The sequence below is a fragment of the Cydia amplana genome, chromosome 13 (assembly GCF_948474715.1).
Source record: "Cydia amplana chromosome 13, ilCydAmpl1.1, whole genome shotgun sequence".
NCBI classification, from domain to species: domain Eukaryota; kingdom Metazoa; phylum Arthropoda; class Insecta; order Lepidoptera; family Tortricidae; genus Cydia; species Cydia amplana.
Window position 1 is genome coordinate 5,070,368 of NC_086081.1, and position 22,665 is coordinate 5,093,032.

At 36.5% G+C, this 22,665-nt stretch overlaps 1 protein-coding gene across 1 annotated transcript in view; it reads left to right on the forward strand.

Annotated features, from left to right (window-relative positions):
• Positions 1-2,037: 2,037 nt before the first annotated feature.
• The window catches only part of LOC134653421 (fasciculation and elongation protein zeta-2), a 66,202-nt gene continuing 45,574 nt past the window's right edge, over positions 2,038-22,665 (forward strand). Inside the window, exon 1 of the mRNA XM_063508782.1 lies at positions 2,038-2,547. Coding sequence (XP_063364852.1) covers positions 2,135-2,547 — 413 coding nt within the window. The 5' untranslated portion in view covers positions 2,038-2,134. The remainder of the gene's footprint in view (positions 2,548-22,665) is intronic.

Sequence of the window (22,665 nt, forward strand, 5' to 3'; positions counted from 1 at the left end):
TGTTATGTGTAAGTAGTTACCATATAGTTTGTTTTATGATAATTGATTCTCTGGAATACAACATACATATATATTATTCTGCACCTATACGATTGATGTCTTGTTAAGGTAGGATAATCTACCATTTCAGGATATCCTTTAATATTATTAAATGTGGAACAATGGCACCAAACTAAATTCGTGAATAATAAAAATGGACTAAATTGGCTATGAAATCAGCGTTCCTACTAAATAATCGCGCTACGGGCCAAAGCTAGCTCGATGGTGGTAGGCTAGAGGTACTGGAATTAAGGCTGGCAAAATAAGGCGTTATTAATAAAAAAGACTAGGTAGATGAAACTAGATATAACTGAAATCAACTGGTAGGTAAGTGATCTGCCTTCCTTACCTAAAACGATATGAGTCGGTAGAAGCCAACAGTGGCCTGTTAGTGCTGGTATGAATTAAAGCTGGGAAAACTATGTGCAATACTTGATCTATATACTATACCGTTTATGGAGTACTAACAATTGGTAGTTGAAGGTAAATATGTGTGCCTTCCTATGTTATTTATTCGCTTATTTAAGGCTCTTTAGGATAAACAAGCGATTGTCGAAGAGTAGACCCGTCAAAATATGTCTAGTTATTATGTAGATTAGGGTAGTATTATGGGCCTAGCTTTAGTCGTAGTTAGGTTGCCTACCTAGGGTAGGGATTTAGGTTTAGGGCCTGATGGGCGTCTTTAGCCTATGAGCAAGCAGATTCGGAGCGATCTCACCAAGTTTGGCCGTGGTGTAGGCGGGGACGACAGACGCCGCGTCTCGACGTTAGACCGCTGATGAAGCAGCGATTGCACCTACGATCGTCACGGTGGGCTTGCGCAGGCACGGGCCGCATACAGATTAACGCACTTGTACACGTAAATATTTTATAATTGGGGTGCACTGATAACCGTAACTATAAACACTTTCACGGGATTCTGTAATTTAGTAAGCAAGCGACCCGAGAGCTTTAGCGCGAGATGGCTCTTAGATGTTGGCGCGGCGATGCTCGACCATCTGGCGATGGGTGCTATTGTTTCGTTGCGCGTTTATGAGGTTTATTTGTTCGCTCTGGGCATGACCACTCGGTACGGCGTCCAAAATGGAACTCCATTTCTAATAGGTTTTTTTGGTTAATGACTAAATTACCTAGCAGTCTAGCACTTACGCCGATGCTATAAGACGTTCCTGTACCGACCTGGTCCACAAAGTCCACATCCGCATCCGCATTAAATCCGCATCGATTTTATGCGGATGCGGATGCGTATGTTGAAAATAATGCGGAAGTTCCGCGGTTGCGGATGCGGATGCGGATATTCGCAACATCCCTGGTAAGTACTTATAAGTATGCACATTTCCGTACACTCCTTTATTATTACTAATGTTCAATTTAATAAAGGGTGGTAGTATAATTTAACAACTGATTAAACATTAGCCGAATTATTTACAAACTTTTTAATAGAAGTAGTGCACTTATCAATAAAACATATAATATAATATTATACTACTCTTTGATATAATATAAGAGTTGTACACGAGTTGAGTGACATATTTCAAAATTACTCTGACATATTTGCCTGGACAAGTTGACGTACATGTCTGAGTGAGTAGCATGTAAATAAATATGTTCTTATTCCATTTATTAACTAAAATGCTTTTATTGTTAACAAAAAGGCTTGTTAAAAGTGGTCTTCGCTTTTTGTTAAGTTTAATGCTAGGTGATTAGAATGCCTATTTGGATAAATACATACATACCTACATAATTGAATAAAATGCCAATTAGAAAATAAACGAAGTTTTTCGACTTCTTCGCTAAACTTCGAAATGCTGTCCAGTTTATAATTTTTGCTGGATTTCCTGTAACTCAAGAACAACAACTTTTGGCAAGTACTTAAAATGTTTTAGACGCCCGGCACCCACCGTGACCCACCTACTTCCCTAGACCTAGGACTTTCCCAGACCTCTGGCGAAGAGGACGCGTTCGTGAATCCAGTAGGGTCATATTGGGGTGGCGAGCTTCATTGTGTCGCGGTCGGAGTGTATCGTATACACAAACTGTAGCAGTGTTATACACTGACGTTAGTGTTCGCGCGGAACTCGGCGCGGGTGGACGTATGGTCATGCGAGAAGCGGCTACGGGCAGGATGGCCGAACTCGAGTTCGAAGCGCCGCTCGCGCAAATCGAAGATGCCGACGACTGCCTATCCACGGCGGACTACCCGCAAAAAACCATCAACGGCAACGACATCCACATAAACAACATCAAAAACTTAAGTGAAATTATCAAAATGAAAACCGACTCCAACAAAATAAACGATAACGATGAACCTAAACCGGTGAAGTGCAAAGACAATATGCAAAACGGGGAAGGTGACAATTTCACGGAGACTTTCTCCGGGTCCCTTGAAGACCTGGTGAATACGTTCGATGAGAAGATCACAAAGTGCTTCGGGAACTATGAGGAGAGCGTCGAGAAACTAGCGCCGGTGCAAGTTCGCTCGCAAGAAGAAATAATGAACGAATGCCAGTGAGTATTCATTACCACCTAATAAACACTTAATTAGAGCGTGTAATTATGACATCATCATTACAGTCATACGCAAAAATACCGCCTACGCGACTGCGGAACAGTGCAATTATCATACATGCAGCCTCTTAAAATTGTTATCAGTTAACAAAACGTAACGTGCTAATCAAAATATTCTGGTGAGAATAAGGAAAAAAATAAAAATAAAGGGAAAAGGGCGGGCTTTGCGCATGGCGTTAGTGGCCGATCGATCGGCTTGGCGGGGGTGCGTTCCGGAGGGTAGCGATGACGCATCGTACTACAACCCCCTGCCCCAATTGCACCCCTGTGTTGTGGCACGCGACTATACACTTGTGATTTGACACATTATGACATCGAAACGCTGTGTTTATAACTACCCACGACGGCATGACGTTTCGAAATGTCAAAGTCAAAATAAAAGTAAAATCGTCCTACCGCCACATCATACCGAACGATTTTGAAAAGTTTTCAAATTTAAAATAATTATAGGTTTATGTACACCTATATTGTAATGAAAATGCAGAAAGTAGCCAATAGTAGTTTATGCAACAGTGATATAATAAGGGTTCTTAAAATTCAAGGGTCGAAGTTACAAAACGAGACGTAGTCGAGTTTTGTAAAAAAAGACCCGAGAATTTTAAGAACCAATTATGAGCTGTTGCATACATTACTTTTTCTATGACAGCTGCAGCAAAAAAAAAAAAAAAAAAAAAAAAAAAAAAAAAAAAAAAAAAAAAAAAAAAAAAAAAAAAAAAAAAAAAGAGTTATTATTAAAAAAAAAAAGAGTTATTATTAAAAAAAAGTTATTATTAAAAAAAAAGAGTTATTATTTAAAAAAAATTCAGTTATTATTTAAAAAAAAAAAGAGTTATTATTGTAAATGAAAACATACCTCTTTCAATCAAGATGATCGGAACTTGTACCTTTAAAAAAAATAAAGCAGTTGTATTATACTCATAAGATGACTGCTAGCAGTCATCTTATGAGCCTATAGACAAAGCATTCAAATGACATTGCTTTAGATATCACTGTCAGTCATTTAATTGACACATTTAAGTGCTGGAGTAGAAAAATGACATTTAAAAAGGTGTCGAAATTTAATAAAACAGTAATAAATGTAAATTGATAATTAAATGTAAATTCAACCCTAACGCCATTCACATAGCGTTCAAAATGCTTAGGAACTCGTGTTCATTAACGCTCTTTTAGGCCCGAAGACCAAATAGTGTCGAATGTCATCCAATATGACAAGTTGACCGCGATCAGAATCGTAATGGCCCGTCAACACTCTATTAACACAAATAAACAATCATTACAAAGTCTAATGATGCGAAACCCAGCCTGATAGTGATAAGAATCATTATTGTTACAAATTTAAATGTTAACTTCATTTGTTTGAACTCTAATGGGATTAGAAATTTCTTCTACTAGTTTAATCATAATCAATTCACCTTAAAAAATCATTTCACTTATTGTTAACTTGTACCTAATTAATTATGTACCTATACGTATATTGATATCGGTTGTTTAAGCGTGTATTACAAGTGAAATTTGATAAACAACACTGAGACTGAGAAAACCTAAGCGTAAACATATATTCATTAAATTAGAAGTAGGTACTTATTGCAATATCTGCCAAAATTTAAATTTGTTATGCTGGTTGTAGGTATCAAACAAAATTACTAAGGTCCATAAAACACATTTTACAGACCCATATAACAATTTTATATGCGAATACCTTCACCCAGTTTGATGGCCAAGCCATTGCCATAACTTTCCTTTCCCAAGCAGATATACTTAATATTTACAGAATTCTCCCCATTGTATTCAAGAATAGGAAAAAGTTATCTTGTTCGCAATATGGGAGTCTGGGGATTAATAAATTGATCGTTGTAGGCATTGTTTTCATTCTCACATTGTTTTTAGTTTTTCCGTTGTTTACATGCAATACGGTTAGGTACCTACATACAATTTGTATAATATGAGCTCACGTAATTATTTCATTTCATCTATATTATTCTAGCCAATCGCAAAAATTATAGCAAAATATGCGAAAACGGTTCAAACATCAGGTCACCGCCAGATAAGCAGGTATTTTTATTGCAGTCGTTGGATAAGAATGTGTAGGCAAATACATGAAGTCATCCCTGAATCACAGAAACTGATAAGAACAGCGTTCATTGTAAGCGAAATCGACTTTTGTGTCAAGTAACTTTTGGACTCAATCCAGGTGACCTGGATGTCTGAAAGTAGGGGAAACATTAAATTTATAAGCGATCCGCATGATGCTCCCCTGCTGCGAATGAGTGAGCAGGCAAATTGGATCCACAAGCCGCAATTGGCACAATAAAGGATAAAAAAACCGGCCAAGTGCGAGTCGGACTTGCGCACGGAGGGTTCCGCACCATCAACAAAAAATAGAGCAAAACAAGCAAAAAAACGGTCACTCATTCAAGTACTGACCCCGCCCGACGTTGCTTAACTTCGGTCAAAAATCACGTTTGTTGTATGGGAGCCCCACTTAAATCTTTATTTTATTCTGTTTTTAGTATTTGTTGTTATAGCGGCAACAGAAATACATCATCTGTGAAAATTTCAACTGTCTAGCTATCACGGTTCGTGAGATACAGCCTGGTGACAGACGGACGGACGGACGGACGGACGGACGGACAGCGGAGTTAAGACTCCGCTGTCCGTCCGTCCGTCCGTCCGTCCGTCTCAGGCTATTACTAAGGTAATAGGCTCCCGTTTTTACCCTTTGGGTACGGAACCCTAAAAAGCACTCTCTTCGCAAATAACATTACGTGGCGTCGAAAAATATCGAAAGACAGGTGCGTACACTGATTCCTTTTGTGATTTTTGTAAGAGGATATGCAGGACGGGCTAAGAAGAAGAAGCAGATGTCAGCGGCACCTTGCGTTCAATATTTAAATAGCCGAATATTTAATGGGCACCTTATTACACACATGGCGAACTTTGCCATATAGGTAGCCATAGTAACGGCACCAATCATGAAACACTTTAGAGAAAAATTTACTTTTTTGTGATATATTTTGATACCTTTTTACCTATAATATAGTGTACCTACATAATCTATCAAATATCAATTTATAGTCTGACTGAGTAACTACGAAAATTATTCTAATTGGTCAGCAGTTGATATGTTAATCAATTGCATATGACTCCATTGTTATTCAATACACAATTTATTTGGTTCCGCTCAAAGACCACCTCCAAATTTTATTGGTATCGTTCGTCTGAAATACATAGTTGCGAATTTCTTGCGTTCTAAAAGCAAGTAATAAATAAACTAACCAAAAATTAAAAACCCCCCGACTATAAGATTATAAGAGCTGATGATCTTCAAACGGCTGAACAGATTTTAATAAAACATGGCTAAGAACACTCGGGACAAAATTATCTATGACACAAAAAAAACTAAACGAAAATCGGTTCATCCGTTTGGGAGCTACGATACCACAGACAGATACACAGACAGACACGTTAAACTTATAACACCCGTCTCTTTTTGTGTCGGGGGTTAAAAACATGGATGTTGCGGATGCCGATTTTTTGACATCCGCGGATGCGGATGCGGATGCGGATTTTTAAAGGCTCACATCCGCGGATGCGGATGCGGATGTCAAGATAGTACCATAAAAAACGTCAAATATTACATTTTAATAATTTTTATTTCAAAAAACCGGCCAAGTGCGAGCCGAACTCGCGTTCCAAGGGTTCCGTACATTAAGTCCCACTCACGCTTGACTGCTCATTTCTAATAATAGGTGACTAAATTACCTAGCAGTCTAGCACGTACGCCGATGCTAAGACGTTCCTGTACCGACCTGTTCCACATCCGCATCCGCATTAAATCCGCATCGATTTTATGCGGATGCGGATGCGGATGTTGAAAATAATGCGGAAGTTCCGCGGTTGCGGATGCGGATGTGGATATTCGCAACATCCCTGGTTAAAAACAAGAGATTGATTTGAAATGAAATAATTACCATTTTGAAGTCATAGTAACTTTCTATTTTATCAATTAATGTGCGTGATTTGCGTAAAACGTTTGTCAGCCATTGTTATGCACGGGGGTCTTGCGGTGGGACTGGCACACGCCGCACGCCCATGCCGATGCAGTGTCTGATGAATACTCAATGAGCTTTGTATTATCTATGGACATAATTGACGTCAGCATTGGTCATTATGCAGTTTTTTTATTTAATTCAGTAGCTTTTGTTTTTCTACAGAGGGCCATTTGCCAGCAATGGAGGACCTCTAGACCACTCCGACTGTTTCATCCGTTAAAAAGCTTGTCAAAGAGCTTGCGTAAAACTCGCCTCTTTTCGTGACTGAATTTACTAGAAAATCTAGAAATCTATTGTATTTCTTAAAGTTGTAAGTATCAAGCAGAAGCAGATCAATCAGAGATGTTTTCCTGGGATTTTTTTTATAGCCTGTTTTTCATTTAATCATAATTATGTATACCTTAATTTTGTTTCTTAATTGGGCCAATCAACTATTTCTTGTTGTTATTCTGTCCCATCAGCGAGGAGGCAATAGTAGCATAGATTGTTAGAAGAACTGCTGTACCATGTTCTACTAACATGCTCAGTAGATGTCCCATTATGGAAAGGTCTTATAACTATGTACCATAAAATGCGAGTTGTGTTCATTTAAATACGAAAAACCTAGAATTTTAAGAGTGACTCAGGAGACCGCAACCATAGCAACGCGTGACAAGAAAAAGTTGCTTAACCCAATTCTACATTTTGAATCGATAAAATATAGGTTTAAATATATCAATTACTCTAACTACCCAATCGTATAAACCAATACCAATAATTTTCAGCATTGCGTGTGTTAGCATGACCTTACGTTCGCGTGCCCAATCCCAACGGTTAATAGCAATTACAAACCGTTTTGATTACCAAACACTTAAATGGTTTTAATAAAATCATATCGTCTTAATGCCCCAGTCAGTTAATTGGTTTAGCCTTAGCTTTCTAAAGAGTGAAATTGGTCGTATCAGGAGATATATCGTTAAATCTATCTCGATACCTACCTACACTATGAAGACACTTCCGTAAAACATGACCAATAATCTCTATACTTAGTTACTAAAAAGGTATTCGTTGCTTGGTTTACCTTCAGGGTGCCCAGTAATTAATAGATAACCATCTAACCACCAACAGGGCACCTTAGGCTGGTCCAGAAAATGCACTTATAGGTCTAGTAAAAGTTTCGTGGTTTTCGAGATAATCGAACTTTTCTGTCTTTTTAATAGCACTAGCACTAGCACCATACTTCAAATTTAGAAAAGTGCGATTAAGTATGTCGAAAGCCACGAAACTTTTACTAGACCTATAAGTGCATTTTCTGGACCAGCCTAAGGTACCCTGTCGGTTAGAAGGTTATCCATTAATTACTGGGCATCCTGTATATTCCTGTTTTGGTACTTTTGGTCTATTATTATTGAATTATACACCTATTTATATTTTTTTACGGATTTCGATGACTACGAAAGATATAATTTCATTACGTTCTTTTTTTTGTTACCTATTACAATTAAGTACCTACTGATGTGTCCACATGGAAAAATTCGGAAATATCTTATATTTTTGTATGGGAATCGCAATTTACTATTTCCAAAATGAATGTTTCCTTCGTTTCCTATGAAGTTTTCGAGAACTTTTCCAACTTTTTGGAAACTTTCCGCAACTTGTACACCTGTAAGTAGAATCATTCGCTTCGAACTTGGGGGTTGTTTCAGTGTATCTTTATCTTCCATCTCATCCACCTTATGGTCTCACTCACATCAGCCCTTCACATTTATATCCAAATATAAAAGGAAGCCTTGTTCAAAATATCTGTAACTATTAAAAAACTACTAAAGTACAAGTGCCCTGCAGTGCCGCAATTTGCAAGTTATCAGTCGACGGAAGTGCGGCCTAGATGTTGGAATTAGCATATACCTACCTCGCTTTACCCTTATTTGCATGTCTGCCGGCTTCAACTGAAAGAGGCTTACCAGCCAAGTTTGCATTTTGTCTTTTATTTTAATTAAGAGGCTTTTTATGAATAACATAGGCATGTTCGCGTATGCAAACCTACTAATCGTTTACAAAAATGATACGATAAGGCTAACACAGATGCGGTTATATGAAGGTATCTTATCAACTATTTTTCTAATATAAATATGAAATGAACTTTCTTACCGATAAACAATTACATTTTATAGTAACACCACCAGTTTTTTTTGATAGTTTGACAAACTCAATTTACCAATTTATTTACTTAAATTTTCAAACTGCATATACATAATACGTAGATAACTCTATGCAATAATTACAATATGCATTCTCAAAGATTTATGATTAGATGATTAGGCCTTTATCATTTGTGCCGTTGCGAGGAGCATGACTTCACATTTAGTGCTGCACTTTCTTTCCTAAGCACTTCCTACACGACTTTTATCTATTTGAAACATTTTATTTACATTTAAATGTAATAGAAAACCCAGTATTTATTAATTTGAAGTAAACTATCAGCTAATTCAGCTGGCTTTGAACAACAATATATTTCCATACCTACTTAGGTAAATGCATGTGATTATGTCTTCATTGCCTTCTTTTCCTTTACATTGATTTTTATAAATTAGTATAGCTTTATTTATTTTGATAATGTTGCTGTATCAAATTCAGATTTGTTCGTTGAGCAAGGAAGACTAAGAAAAAATATAAAAGCTAGCGTGTATAAGATTTTATTAGTCAATCAGCATAACCTCGTGAGATTCAATAAAGATAGAACGGGTAAATTACCTGCATGGGCTGCTAATTGAGAGAACATACAAGAATATAAAACTTCATTCCTATGCCTTTCCCTGGAATGCATATAATTATGTACTCGTGAACTTGAGTTTAAGCTAAATCTAGTCATTGAACAGTTGCAAGCTTGGTTTGACTCAAACGGTCACAAATTGAACACTGAAAAAACAAAATGTATCCTCTTCAGTGGTCGCACCGTCAATTACCCACAACTGACTTTGTGTGGAGACATCCAGGTTGTTAGGCTCGTAAGATTCTTGGGTTTCCAACTTGATAACACGCTCTCATGGAAGCCTCACGTCGAGCTAGTATGTAACAAGTTGGCTACCTCTATATATGCACTGCGTGAGCTTAGCAGACTGGTGTCGCCAAAAACTCTCCTGCAGGTGTATTATGCCTATATACATTCCATCATATCCTACGGCATTATCCTTTGGGGTAACTCATCGGATAGTAAAAGAGTGCTAATTTTACAAAAAAAAGCTCTTCGTATCATGGCGGGTGTTCCCAGAAATACATCATGCCGAGATTTGTTTAAATCAAAAATAATATAAACTGTATGCTCGATGCATATACATGATACAGTGATGAATGTGAAGCGAAACTTGAAAACATTTAAACGAGCGGATGAAGTCCACCATTATAACACACGAAACGCTCATCGCCTCACGAATATTCGTAAAAGGCTGGCCCTATGTACAAAAGATCCCAGGGTGATGGGACCATCACTTTATGAAAAGTTACCTAAACGTGTGAAAGACATAGCCAGTGTGTCAGAATTTCAGTCCCAACTAAAGCAAATACTGCTAGGAAATGGACGAATTCATGAGACCTTAAACTGTGTATTGTTTGTTAGAATATCCCGTATTTGATAATGTACTCTTGACGATCATAGTATTAATTCTTATATATATGCAAACTGAATGGACGTTTGTATTTACTCAAATAAGTAATATTTAATTATGAAGGTACAAATGAAACAATATTTACATAAAACCTAAAAATAACAACTAAAAGACTACTAACTACTATTAACATAATAATTTATAATGCAATGTAATATTATGAAATAAATAAATATCATATCATATACAGGCTGGCTCAAAAATAACTGCATTCCCGTTGCCAGGGAGGTTTTGGGATTATACTGAGCAACTTTTATTATGGGACCAACCCCGAAGCAGACATATTCTCAGAGAATTACCCTTCAATGATCACGACAAGCATACTAATTCTTTCCACATTATGCATCTTGTACCTAAAACTTTTTTGAAACCCAAAACTAAATAGCACTCTTATTTATCAAACAGTCGTCTCACTAATTATACAACTTCTACATTCCAAGATTTTTAAGTCTGAGGCTGAGGTGAAAGCTCGATGTTATCTTTAGCCCAAAGCCCATAACGAGTCTATAATTGTAAAGATCAGGCATATACTAGAGAAGCGGTGAGATTCCCACGCGTCAGGACAACGACCCTGCATTCGCGAGTCTACCCACAATACCCACATAACCCGCATCTTGGTTGTAGCAATGACCTCCACTTGGAAGAAACAGTGCAAAATGGGTGCATGGGGGCTCTAAATATATTGGACGATAAAACACACTAACGTTTAGGTACAAAAGCTGAAGAGTCCCTTAACCTTTGGCTGGAATAGTTATAAACGTATAGTGTCTACTTTAACCCTACTGCCCATCCAACCACAGTTATTATACGGGGTGTTTATTAAATATGAGCCATACTCTTCGATAGAAATGTGTAGAGGTAGCTCATATTGAACAACTTTTACTGGGACTCATAAAAAATATCGAATTCTGAAAATCAATGAATCAAATCATGTTTCGCAGCTAGGATTAAAAAAAACTTCGTGTAAATTTTAATGTAAATATTTAGCTGCCCGTGACGGGTATATGTTGTTTAATAATATAACGTAAATAACGTTGTTGTTATTTAACTGTCTTGTTAGCACCTCAGGTGGTCTTAACTCTTAAGCTCACCGTTCTCACACATAGCTAATATCTTTTTTCTACTCCAGCACTTAAATGTGTCAATTAAATGACTGACAGTGATATCTAAAGCAATGTCATTTGAATGCTTTGTCTATAGGCTCATAAGATGACTGCTAGCAGTCATCTTATGAGTATAATACAACTGCTTTATTTTTTTTAAAGATACAAGTTCCGATCATCTTGATTGAAAGAGGTATGTTTTCATTTACAATAATAACTCTTTTTTTTTTTAATAATAACTCAATTTTTTTTAAATAATAACTCTTTTTTTTTTAATAATAACTCTTTTTTTTTTTTTTTTTTTTTTTCTGCTGCAGCTGTCATAGAAAAAGTAATGTATGCAACAGCTCATAATTGGTTCTTAAAATTCTCGGGTCTTTTTTTACAAAACTCGACTATGTCTCGTTTTGTAACTTCGACCCTTGAATTTTAAGAACCCTTATTATATCACTGTTGCATAAACTACTATAAACATGTTTAAAATAAAGGAAACGTTTACATTAAAAATCGGTACTTCTTTGAAACTTTAAACACTTTGGTTGTGACGCAATTTCTTTCCAAGAAAGAAAATAGAGAAATGAAATATGGGTTGCATTTTTATATTTTTTCTACTCCCGTACTTTTATTTGTCATTTAAAGGGTCATGCACACGTCTTTAAAACCCTATCTTAAAGTTGTCAAGACAAGTCTTTAGTCTATTCCCTAAAAAAGCATTTGTGAATACACGCAGTATCTTTTTAGCTCTTTTACGATACTTCGTGTAATGGCCACTTTAAAAAAACATTGTTGCCAACCTTATAGTCGTAACACACTGTCGCACCGCAACGCGACCTTGGTTCGTCGCACCCATAAGTGAGAGCGAGAAAGAAATATATCGTTCTCGCTCTCGCTTATGGGTGTGAATGTCATATCTGACAAATAAGTGAACCATAGACATGTTTTTTTTTTAATTTCATTCATTCTTTTCCCGCTCGTACCGAGGATTCTTTGCTACTTCTTGAATATTGTGAATCTTGAATATGAATACTATTGTGCCTGTCGAATGAAAACTTAACTTTTGTGTTAAAAACCAGTGTGTCTTTCAAGTTAAAATGGATGAAGACAAAAACTTAGTGTCTACGCCTGAAGAAAAATCAGTAATAGCACAAGAATGTCAAGAATCACTAAAAACAGGTAGATACCGTAGGTAGAAGTCCACTAGATGACATGAAAAATATTTGTTAAATTTACAATTTTATTTCAAAGTAAGTGTTTGGTCGTAGAAAAAGTATTGTATGCAACGTTGTTTAACTGAGTCAAAAATACTCGTGGCGTCTTTATTAACAATTTTCGGCTTCGCCTCAAATTGTTACTCACGCCACTCGCCTTTTTTGACCCCTCTTAAACAACGGTTGCATAAAATACAATTCTCAGCGCAATATATTAACACCGAAGCTCGGAGCAACTAACTGATTATCAAATAATTAAATATTATTATTTTTCAAATATTTGTAGGTCGTTATAAAATATGCCAAAACTATGCAAAATCAGAATTCATATTACTACCGAACAAGATCATCATCATCAGACACCAAACATCGGTTAATCGGTGCCCGCTTTAAAAGGACCATTATAGGCTTATAAGAACTATTTATACGACTGCTATAAAGCTAATAGTCTATACGTGGGTGTTTAATGTTGAACATGTTATTGTGTGCTCACGGTTGAGTAGCCAGGGTAATGGGAATCGACAGATACTGTCAGCGATATTGATTACACTTAAAAACTTTGAGAGGATTTAAAAAGGGTTTTAAAGTATATTCAAAATGGTTAGCAGCCACCCAAGTGGCGGATGAAAGTGGTTTTTGTAACAAGTAGTAACAATTTGTAATAAATAGCTGACTTTATTTAGATTCTGTAAAAATATCGGTCACTGGCGTGAAAAACTATTTACAAGATCTTGCGCCAATTAGCGGAATATATTGATCTTTAAGTACTTATTATACATTTCGCGCTGGCTCCTAATCTCTGAAGTCGCATTTGACTGTTCAAAATAATGCATAATAATTATTTGGTCTTATTGATCAAATCAATATCAAAATAAAACTTTCATAACATAATGATCGATTTTCGGTTTCTGAATAAAGCAGTACTTAAGAGTGTAGTATATAATAATACATGCAAAATAAATGCTATCAGCGTTATAATTGCCTATGTAACCACTTAACTCACGTATCCATATTTATAAAGATTGCATTAGCATTTGCAATTATATCTTGTGTTTAGTTTAAGTAGATTCATGCCCGTTGGTGTTTATTAGGTACCATAAACGTGTATCATTTACATGTTAAACTTAATCATAATCTTTTCTAAACTGATGTTGATACGAGATCGTTAAGGAGTTATTGGAGTTAACGACATAATGTATATAGTTAAATATGTCAATTAAATCAATCTTAAAGTGGTATATATATTTTGGGTCCATGAGGATTACACTACACAGAAAGGAAAGCAAGTTACCTTACCTCTGTGGATTGAAAAACCTGCTTTGCGTATTCTTTATCTCATATGTTTTTTTAAACTCCATGTGTGACATAAAATAAACCCGTATCAAGCCATATATCTGTATAACTACGTATACATTTTCTATTTTGTGCTATTTTCCATATGCTGTTGTCTCTTCATTGGCAGAATGATCCTAGCATAATATTGTATCAGTAGGTAACGTTCCAAAACAATTCGAAAAAACTTTTCTCTAATGCTCCTGCATTTTAATTTTTCTGGCTACACCTAAAGATATAAACATTTCTGTCATGAGTCATAAGGTCCTGTATTTTAAACCCAAGACTAAATTGATGTCAGCTTATATGCACAAGTTTTGATTACCAGCGGTCATTGATAACAGCCACAATAAGGGGAGCGGCCAATTACACGCTCGAGTAATTGCAGTGCAGTGCAACGAACGTAGCACTAAGCACGCCACACCGGTAGCGATTTTTATCAGCGGGTTTCATGTGGGGCAGAATATTTCTATTGAAACAAGACTTAATAGCCTGCATGCAAACTAACAGAGAAAGATCGGTAGCAATAAATGCCTAGGGTAACGCAATTTGCATTCACGTAGTTCAGATAATCCAATAAACACAAGAAAAAAGGAATAGTTGCGTTGCAGCTAAACCTGTGTACAATTTGACTACACTTTGGACTGACTTGGACTAGGGTAACGGCACCAGTGGCCAGCCAGGTACCAGTGGTCAGCCTTTTGAGTCGTTTATTGGTCATATATATCTGGTATATTCGTTTAAACAAATCACGAGTACTCAAATAGGAGCTTTGATTCCTTATTGGTTAATACGTCACACGACAGGTGCGGTGAGGGAACGGGGGGAAGAAATATACTCGTTCATACAGGTGCTGTTTGTCGACGAGTGCAATAGTGTCATGTCCGCCATATTTTTTACTGCACGTGGTGTTCTCTTAACAGCCAATAAAAACTATGTTTTAATGTTAAAAGTTGTTGTTTTTGTTAATGATTGGTTTATTTATTAGTTTATCTATTAAATTGCATTACATTTGAATGAAAATATCAATATTTCACTTATAAATTGAGGGGGCTGGCCACTGGATAACACTTTTTTCCAAAGAATCCAGTACCCAGCCCCCCACGGCTGACCTTTGGATTATTCGTTTATTTTATTATTTTCGAGCCAAAGCGACCGTTAGGACCGTTAAATTAAAATTTTCAAATTTAGTTAGGCATGCCCTAGTCAATTTAAAGTAAAACCCAGTAGTCAGCCGCATTTGAAATAACGTTTTAATGCGGCTGGACACTGGGTTTCGCGGATCCAGTACTCAGCCATTGACCTTGCTTGGTACGTCGCTGCCAAAAATATGTCCACATTTTTAAACCCTATCTCATTGAAATAAGGTTCAAAAGTGTATATATATTTTTGACGTTAACTATACATAACTATCATTTTGCTTTTTCCTGGTCGGTATATGACTTTGTTTATTAATGATAATTAGATCTGCATTAGACTCGATTAATTATTTTTTACCGAATACCTACTATAGGAACATAATTATATATTACCTGATTTACCTCATTAATTTTTGACGGATTAATTATTAGAAAATAATTGCGATTCTTAGTTTGCAAGAATAGTGTTAGTTAATTAAGTATCTATGGCCAACAAATTTCGTGTCATAAGAATTGTACCTATAAGATTTTTTTAAATTAAATAAGTAAACAAGTAGGTAAGTAATACATATATATGCAAAAAAATTATAAACTAAAATTAAAAACTACAACTAACTCATCATCTTCCTCGCGTTGTCCCGACATTTTGCCACGGCTCATGGGAGCCTGGGGTCCGCTTGGCAACTAATCCCAGGAATTGGCATAGGCACTACTTTTTACGAAAGCGACTGCCATCTGACCTTCCAACCCAGAGGGTAAACTAGGCCTTATTGGGATTAGTCCGGTTTCCTCACGATGTTTTCCTTCACCGAAAAGCGACTGGTAAATATCAAATGATATTTCGTACATAAGTTCCGAAAAACTCATTGGTACGAGCTGGGGTTTGAACCCGCGACCTCCGGATTGCAAGTCGCACGCTCTTACCGCTAGGCCACCAGCGCAAAAACTACAACTAACTACAATAACAAAAACTAAAATAGTAATAAAAAATAGATATTTGTATAACATCGTTGATTTTGATATAGGTATGCAAAAAATTATAAACTAAAATTAAAAACTACAACTAACTACAATAACGATAACAAAAATTATAAAGAAAAAATAAATATTATAATATCGTTGATTTTGATATAAATATTAGTGATTTTGATCTAATTATTATGAATAGTTTATATAGGCTGAGTACTGGGTACTCAGAGGCTGCTTACTGGATTTTGGAGGCTGACTACTGGAGAAAAGTGCCACTTTTTGTTTAAACTTAATTAGAGATATTATAAAGAGGATTGTTATTTTTTTAAATATTTTGTTTTAAAACTATGATAAACAATTTGATCTAACCATGACATTTGTTTAATTATCCGACTAATCCTGTAGAAATGCCGAACGTTCAAACTTAAAAAAGTCGTTATAAGGCTGACTACTGGTGCCTTTACCCTACCTATATTATGATTTATGATCCAAGAAAATTAATACACAGATACACACGTTGCCTGTAAAAAAACCTTATGATATAGCCGTAAATATTATGAATTACAAAGTCATTGCTATGGCTTACTGTCTCCTTAACCCAAAAGGGCAAATAAATGTTGAAAACGTTTCACACCTCTTTTGCTTCTGGATAGAAACGCCGATACCCAAAACCATACCGCTAATCTTGTTTCCGAATGCAACCTAGTCACAATTTCGCTTTTGAGGTATAAAATGTGCTATGAGTCTATGATAGTCTCTGGCCCATACAACTTTTTAACATTTTCATTCGATTTAACAAGTTGTTGATAATGAATAGGTGATCTGTCGTATCACAGTATTGTTAATGCAATTAATGTCTTCATTCAGTGTTTGGACGTAACAATGAACTCTAAACAGGTTGTATTTGTATGCCTCATTTAATTTGCGCATTTACTGACATACTATTTATATATGCCTATTTATCTATTGAAGACCTTGGTTAGCCCGTCTTTGGACATAAATAAGTATGCTATTGATAGCCAACTGCATGTAATAAGTAGATATTCTAATGTAAGTCATTGCATCTTTAATCTACGGACGAAGGTCAAAAAGTACTAGTTTACTTATTGTACCTACTCAGCTCCTTAGCCAATAGGCATATAATATTTACATCGCTGCTTAGAGAGGAAATGTATTGAATATGAAATAGAACTCTAGTCCAGCTAGCAATTAGAGAGAGAACAGTAGCCTTTCTCGTGGGCAATATGTGTCTCTGTCTAGTAGTCATTTCTGCTAACCCCGTCACAAATTGAAAAAATTTGGAACAAATAGCAAATTGTCACTTCAGAATCGCATTAAAATTCTGAATTAGAATTTTCTTCTGAAGTTTTAAGTCTAGGTAATATCGTTCAACTCAATGTTTTATTCAAGTTTAAAAAAATGTTAACCATATGCAGATGGAATGTAACACAATCCCGACCCGTCATGACGTCATTCGCGCCATATGTCGCGATTCCTCATAATATAATCGCCAACACAACGCCCAATGCGCACTATGTAACCACAGACAATGTTGATGTATACATAGACAACAGACAAATATACATTTTCTAGGGCACACTTTTGTTGGGCTATCGAATACTGACAAAGCGTGTGTTTTTAGAATTAAAAAGCTTTTGTGAGCCCACATAAGAGTCTGGCAGAAAAGTATAAAAATTAAAAAGTGTCAATACTGTAGTGTCGTCCTTTTCAGATCATTGTAAGTAAAACGGGACGACACTACAGTGTTGCCGCTTTTAAATTTCTACTCTTTTTTGTCATACTATAGCTTAGCAAACAAACCCGGCAAATAAATTTAAAAAGTATATAGTTGCGCGCCGAGTGTTGAGTTCCAGACCATTGTTCTTTTTTTTTACTTTTTGGTAACACATGCTTACACACTGAAACAACATAACACGGTCGTAAATATTGTAAAATTACCCATAACTTACACAAACAACGAAACGAAAGAGAAAAGCATTCCATTTTCGAAACTCAAAAACAACTCGACACCGATTCCTGCGATTTGTTTATAAGCGGCCAGTGTTTTCCAGATGAATTTCCCCGCTAGCAAGCTGTTAAATGCGTAGAACAGAACGCACCCGGTGAGCTCATGACCTTCCATCAATTTAAAATAGATTACACTGTCTGTGGGCTGCTCTTACGCTGCAATGAGCAGTAAATAGGTGTAATTCAGACACCTTTAATGTAGAAGAAAGGTCCTAAATCTAAAACTGTCAATACTAATAATGTTGAACGTGTTTTAATTAAATCCGTTTTATTCATCAATAAAAGATATGTCGTTCTTTATAGGCCATAAATGGTCTCGATAGAGACTGCAAGAAATAAACGACGATGTTTAGCAAGGCAGTGAAACTGTGAAAGTCTACCCTCTTACTAGTCCTGTTTAAGTACGATAGTTTATTACCAATAATGTTTCCATTTTAATAGTCTAGTATGACAATGAAAGTTAGCTCAAGTTTCAATCAAATTCTACGAGGTCTGCACGCAAACTAATAGAGATTGTAGCACTTGCTTTGGCAATGTACATGTGCACATAATTATGTTTCCGATTCAGGCCACAAGGTGGCAGACCCTCCAACGCGCACGGTCCCTATATATTCCGTTCAAATAGTAGAGTCAATCTAAGCAACTTTTGACCAATTTGATCAGTTACAACATAAAGTATAAACGTCATATTTTCATAGAAATTTGATATTAATGATTACATTGCTACATTTTTTCATTGCAAATACCTTGCAGATATAGCTTGGTCCAACTCTAGTGCTGGTACTGCTGTTCAACCTGAAGTCAAGTTTGGCTTATCTGCAAAGGACCATCATCATCTGCCTCCGCCATTTCCCATTCCGTTTTTTCCATTCCGGGCGATTATGGGCGATATTTGCCGAGTACCATAAATCCAATCGAAAAAGTCATGCCTACTCGTTTGATTTTATAAGAAACCCGACTACGTTGTTGTATATAAGCAAAAAGCTCGTACACGCAAACTGAACCATCATTATATCACCGTTATGTGACTGTATTGTCGCACATGACGGATGGCAGATCCCATGTGCTATGGTTTTTGCATCTTCGGTCACCGTTAGTGACAGTTATGAATGTAGCGGTGGATGGCGAACCGCAATGGTTTCTCAGTGACATCTGGTAATCACTTTACGTACCTATTTTGCGTTAATCATGTGCTGAGAAGAGAATTTGGTAGACAGTAGAGGGTTACAAGAGAGGCAGACCAAAGGTAATGTGGATGATTGGAGCGATGATGGGAATTATTATAATATTCTGGATGGAAGCGATTTTTGAGATGAGGGGCGACAGTCAAGTCAACACAGTCACGAAAAGAGAATTTCAACGTTGATATTTCATTTCTAACGCTCATAAAACTTAGCAAACCATAACAAAATTATGTCTCTTACTAACAAACACAAATGTCAAAATAACACATAGGATTATCAACCGATTGTTATATTAGACAGAGATTTATGAATTATTCCATTAGTCTGCAAGTTCAGGACAACCAAGATCATCGTCAAAAGTGTAAGAATCTGTCCTCAACTGACGTTATTAAGCCAAGTCATCGAATAATTTGACTCCCATAAACTTTAGAATATAAATAGAATCCAATGTCCTAATCCATAGCGATGACCATAACCGTTACCATAATCGTAAACATTATGCATGCCCAATTTACCTATTATTAGAGTTAGACCAAGAAAAGTCTGCAGCGATTTTGATAGCCCACGCAGTGCAAGTGTTATTTACACGTCATAAATTCATAGAAGTTTGACGTCTAAAATGACACTTGCACTGCGTGGGCTATCAAAATCGCTGCAGACTTTTCTCGGTCTGACTCTAGTATAGAGTTACATTACAGCATAGGCTGTGTTGATGTATTTTAGGCTTCCCCAGTTTGTGGAAGTAATGAAGCATGGGAGAGGACATACGATTTGGTTAGAGGAAAACCAGTGTGTTGACGTTCCCAAAGGGTAATAGTTATGAATTATTCCACAATGAGAAAATATTGTTGGTCACGTCACACTGTAGGACGTGCATTGCTACATATTTACTTCTAACTGCATTCAAGCTTAATTTTAAGCAAGGACTTGTTATCGAATCTAACTATGGAGCTTAATATAACTACATATATCTATTATCATATTTAACTGTAGGTACCTCTGCTCTGTTCTTTAAAATTTTCCGCCACATTTTGATAGGATGATCAATTGATCATGATCACATCGAACCTAAATCAAGTGTACGCAAATATCCACACGTGCAGAAATATTAGATCGTTTAAATATAGCCTGCACACCGCGAGTAGCGACCGAGACAAAATATTTTAATAAACCCTTCAGAAAATTAAGGTCAATCGCCTGCGGCTTAACCTGACTGAACTAAATGACTGTACAGAGCCATGTCAGTATGTTGGGGCATCGCCAAAGTGTAGATTACCTAACGTTTCGCTTATGAAGATGTCATAGATGTATATAACTACTGTTTAATGTGTAAGCCAAGCCGTAAAATATCATAACGATAATAGCCTAGCATTTTAAGAAGTGTTAAAAGAATATCGTTAGGTTAGCGCCTGGCGTGTTCAAGTAAAAAGTCTGTCTGCTCTGCTACTTTAACTTCCGACCGAGACGATTCGTCACGTCATTTGAACCCTAAGGGCGGCAAACTACTCACCGTGACGCGGCGTTAACAAAGCGGGAGTTATGGCTTACTCTTATTGGCCTTGTTTTATAAAGATCCGTTACATTTTTTGAACTGGCCACCAATTGACCCCAGTCTCAACCGATAGGAAATGATGACACGGTCGAAAAATGGCATCCGGCCACTTTTTCAGTAACAGCAGTTGAATCCGCTTCTTAATCGATTTTACTCTGGTTCATACAATTCTTTTTTTCATAATTATTTTTACGGTTATTACGCTTTCCCGTTTAAGAATTAATTCCTGGTCCCTCCAGATTCATCTCAAGCGGATTTTTCTGTAGTTTAGTAATTTATGTTCGCGCATTTTTTTTTTGTTTAAAGTCCATCACTCTTAAGGGAAAAGGGAAAAACATAGCTTTATTCACCTACTTACATTCTTACGTAAGAACCATATTTGGTATGTTTTGTTATCAAATAGGAGCAAACGATTCGCATGAGCGTCATATGGATTGATTAGAATATAATGAGAACATAACATGACTAAACTGTACGTCAGACAGGACGGTTTATTTTATGAGTAAGCAAACAATTGGCTGGCATGATGATGTACAAATATTTTCCTTAGAACTAGAACTATATTTAATTATTGCGCGTACACTGTACCTGTACAGTTCAGTAGACGATGCGCCAAGATTGAAATCCACGCAAATACTTTCTGTTGAATGTTTACGTCAGTCGAACGTTGTACGACTAAAAATAATATTGAAACTGCAAAAAGAAACCTTGGAGTGATATATTATTACTATTTCATTTTTATTACTCCTCAACAACGTCTGTAATATGTTTCCAATGTATCCGACTTAATTTATGGGCCAGTATCTCAGTTCAGGGGTTCAACTCTGCCGCCGGTGTCGTAATCAGCCTAAACAAGAGTAACCTTGCCAAATCGGCTTCTTTCAAGGACAGGCTTCACCCCTCCCCCTCCTCAACCTAACCCCCCTCACCCTCTTTAAATACTGACGCATGCTCAATGGTTTCCAGCAACAAAAACGATCCCAGACATGATTCCTTTGACTTGGCTTCAAAAAAGTTCAACGCTCATCCTTAGGACTTGTGTGCGGTCACGTTTCCATCCCTGTCTCTCGCATTACCCGCTGACTTCAAGAACTCATCTCCATAAAGGGCTTTTTATAGGTTCCGTGGCTTTCAAACATGTTAGTATAGTGTCATTTCACTCGCACTCACCTATTACGCGGCACCATAAATCTGGTACTTTACACGTAATATATAGAAGGATAATTTGCGAGAAGACATATGATACATAGTATACAGCTTAAAAATCGACCTTGATACTTGAACTTAAAGTTTAATTTAGATCAAGGCGCCACGTGGACTTATGAGGTTGTGCGTGGGTTCGCTCGTTACTAATCACGGCTTCACTGAAATAACCTGGAATTCCCGGGTGGTCAATACCTCGCCAATTACTCGTCGCGTCCTGCATTCTACAGAATTTACTGAATATTTTCTGCTCGCTGAGTATTAAGTGAAATATACGGGTAATATACCTTTTCACAGTTAATTATATTTAAACACTGCAAAAGTGCTGCAAATCTGCAAACAATTCTTCAGACTATAATGCAAAGTTAGGTAGCATAAACTTAGAAAAATTTCACCTACAAATCATTGAATATCTCAGATCTGTACAAAGTAAATAGGCGCACGAATCTACTGTTGTTATTTTACATAAACATGAAAAACATAATTAAATTAATGAAATCAATTTCCTCTTTTGTTCGAGGAATGATGGTGATCAATATCGATTAATAAAAAAAACCGTTACTTGGATCAGATTTCTTTTTAATTTCACAATCGGTATCGGACTGACAACATAACCGATTTAAGATCATTAATCGATATTCGGT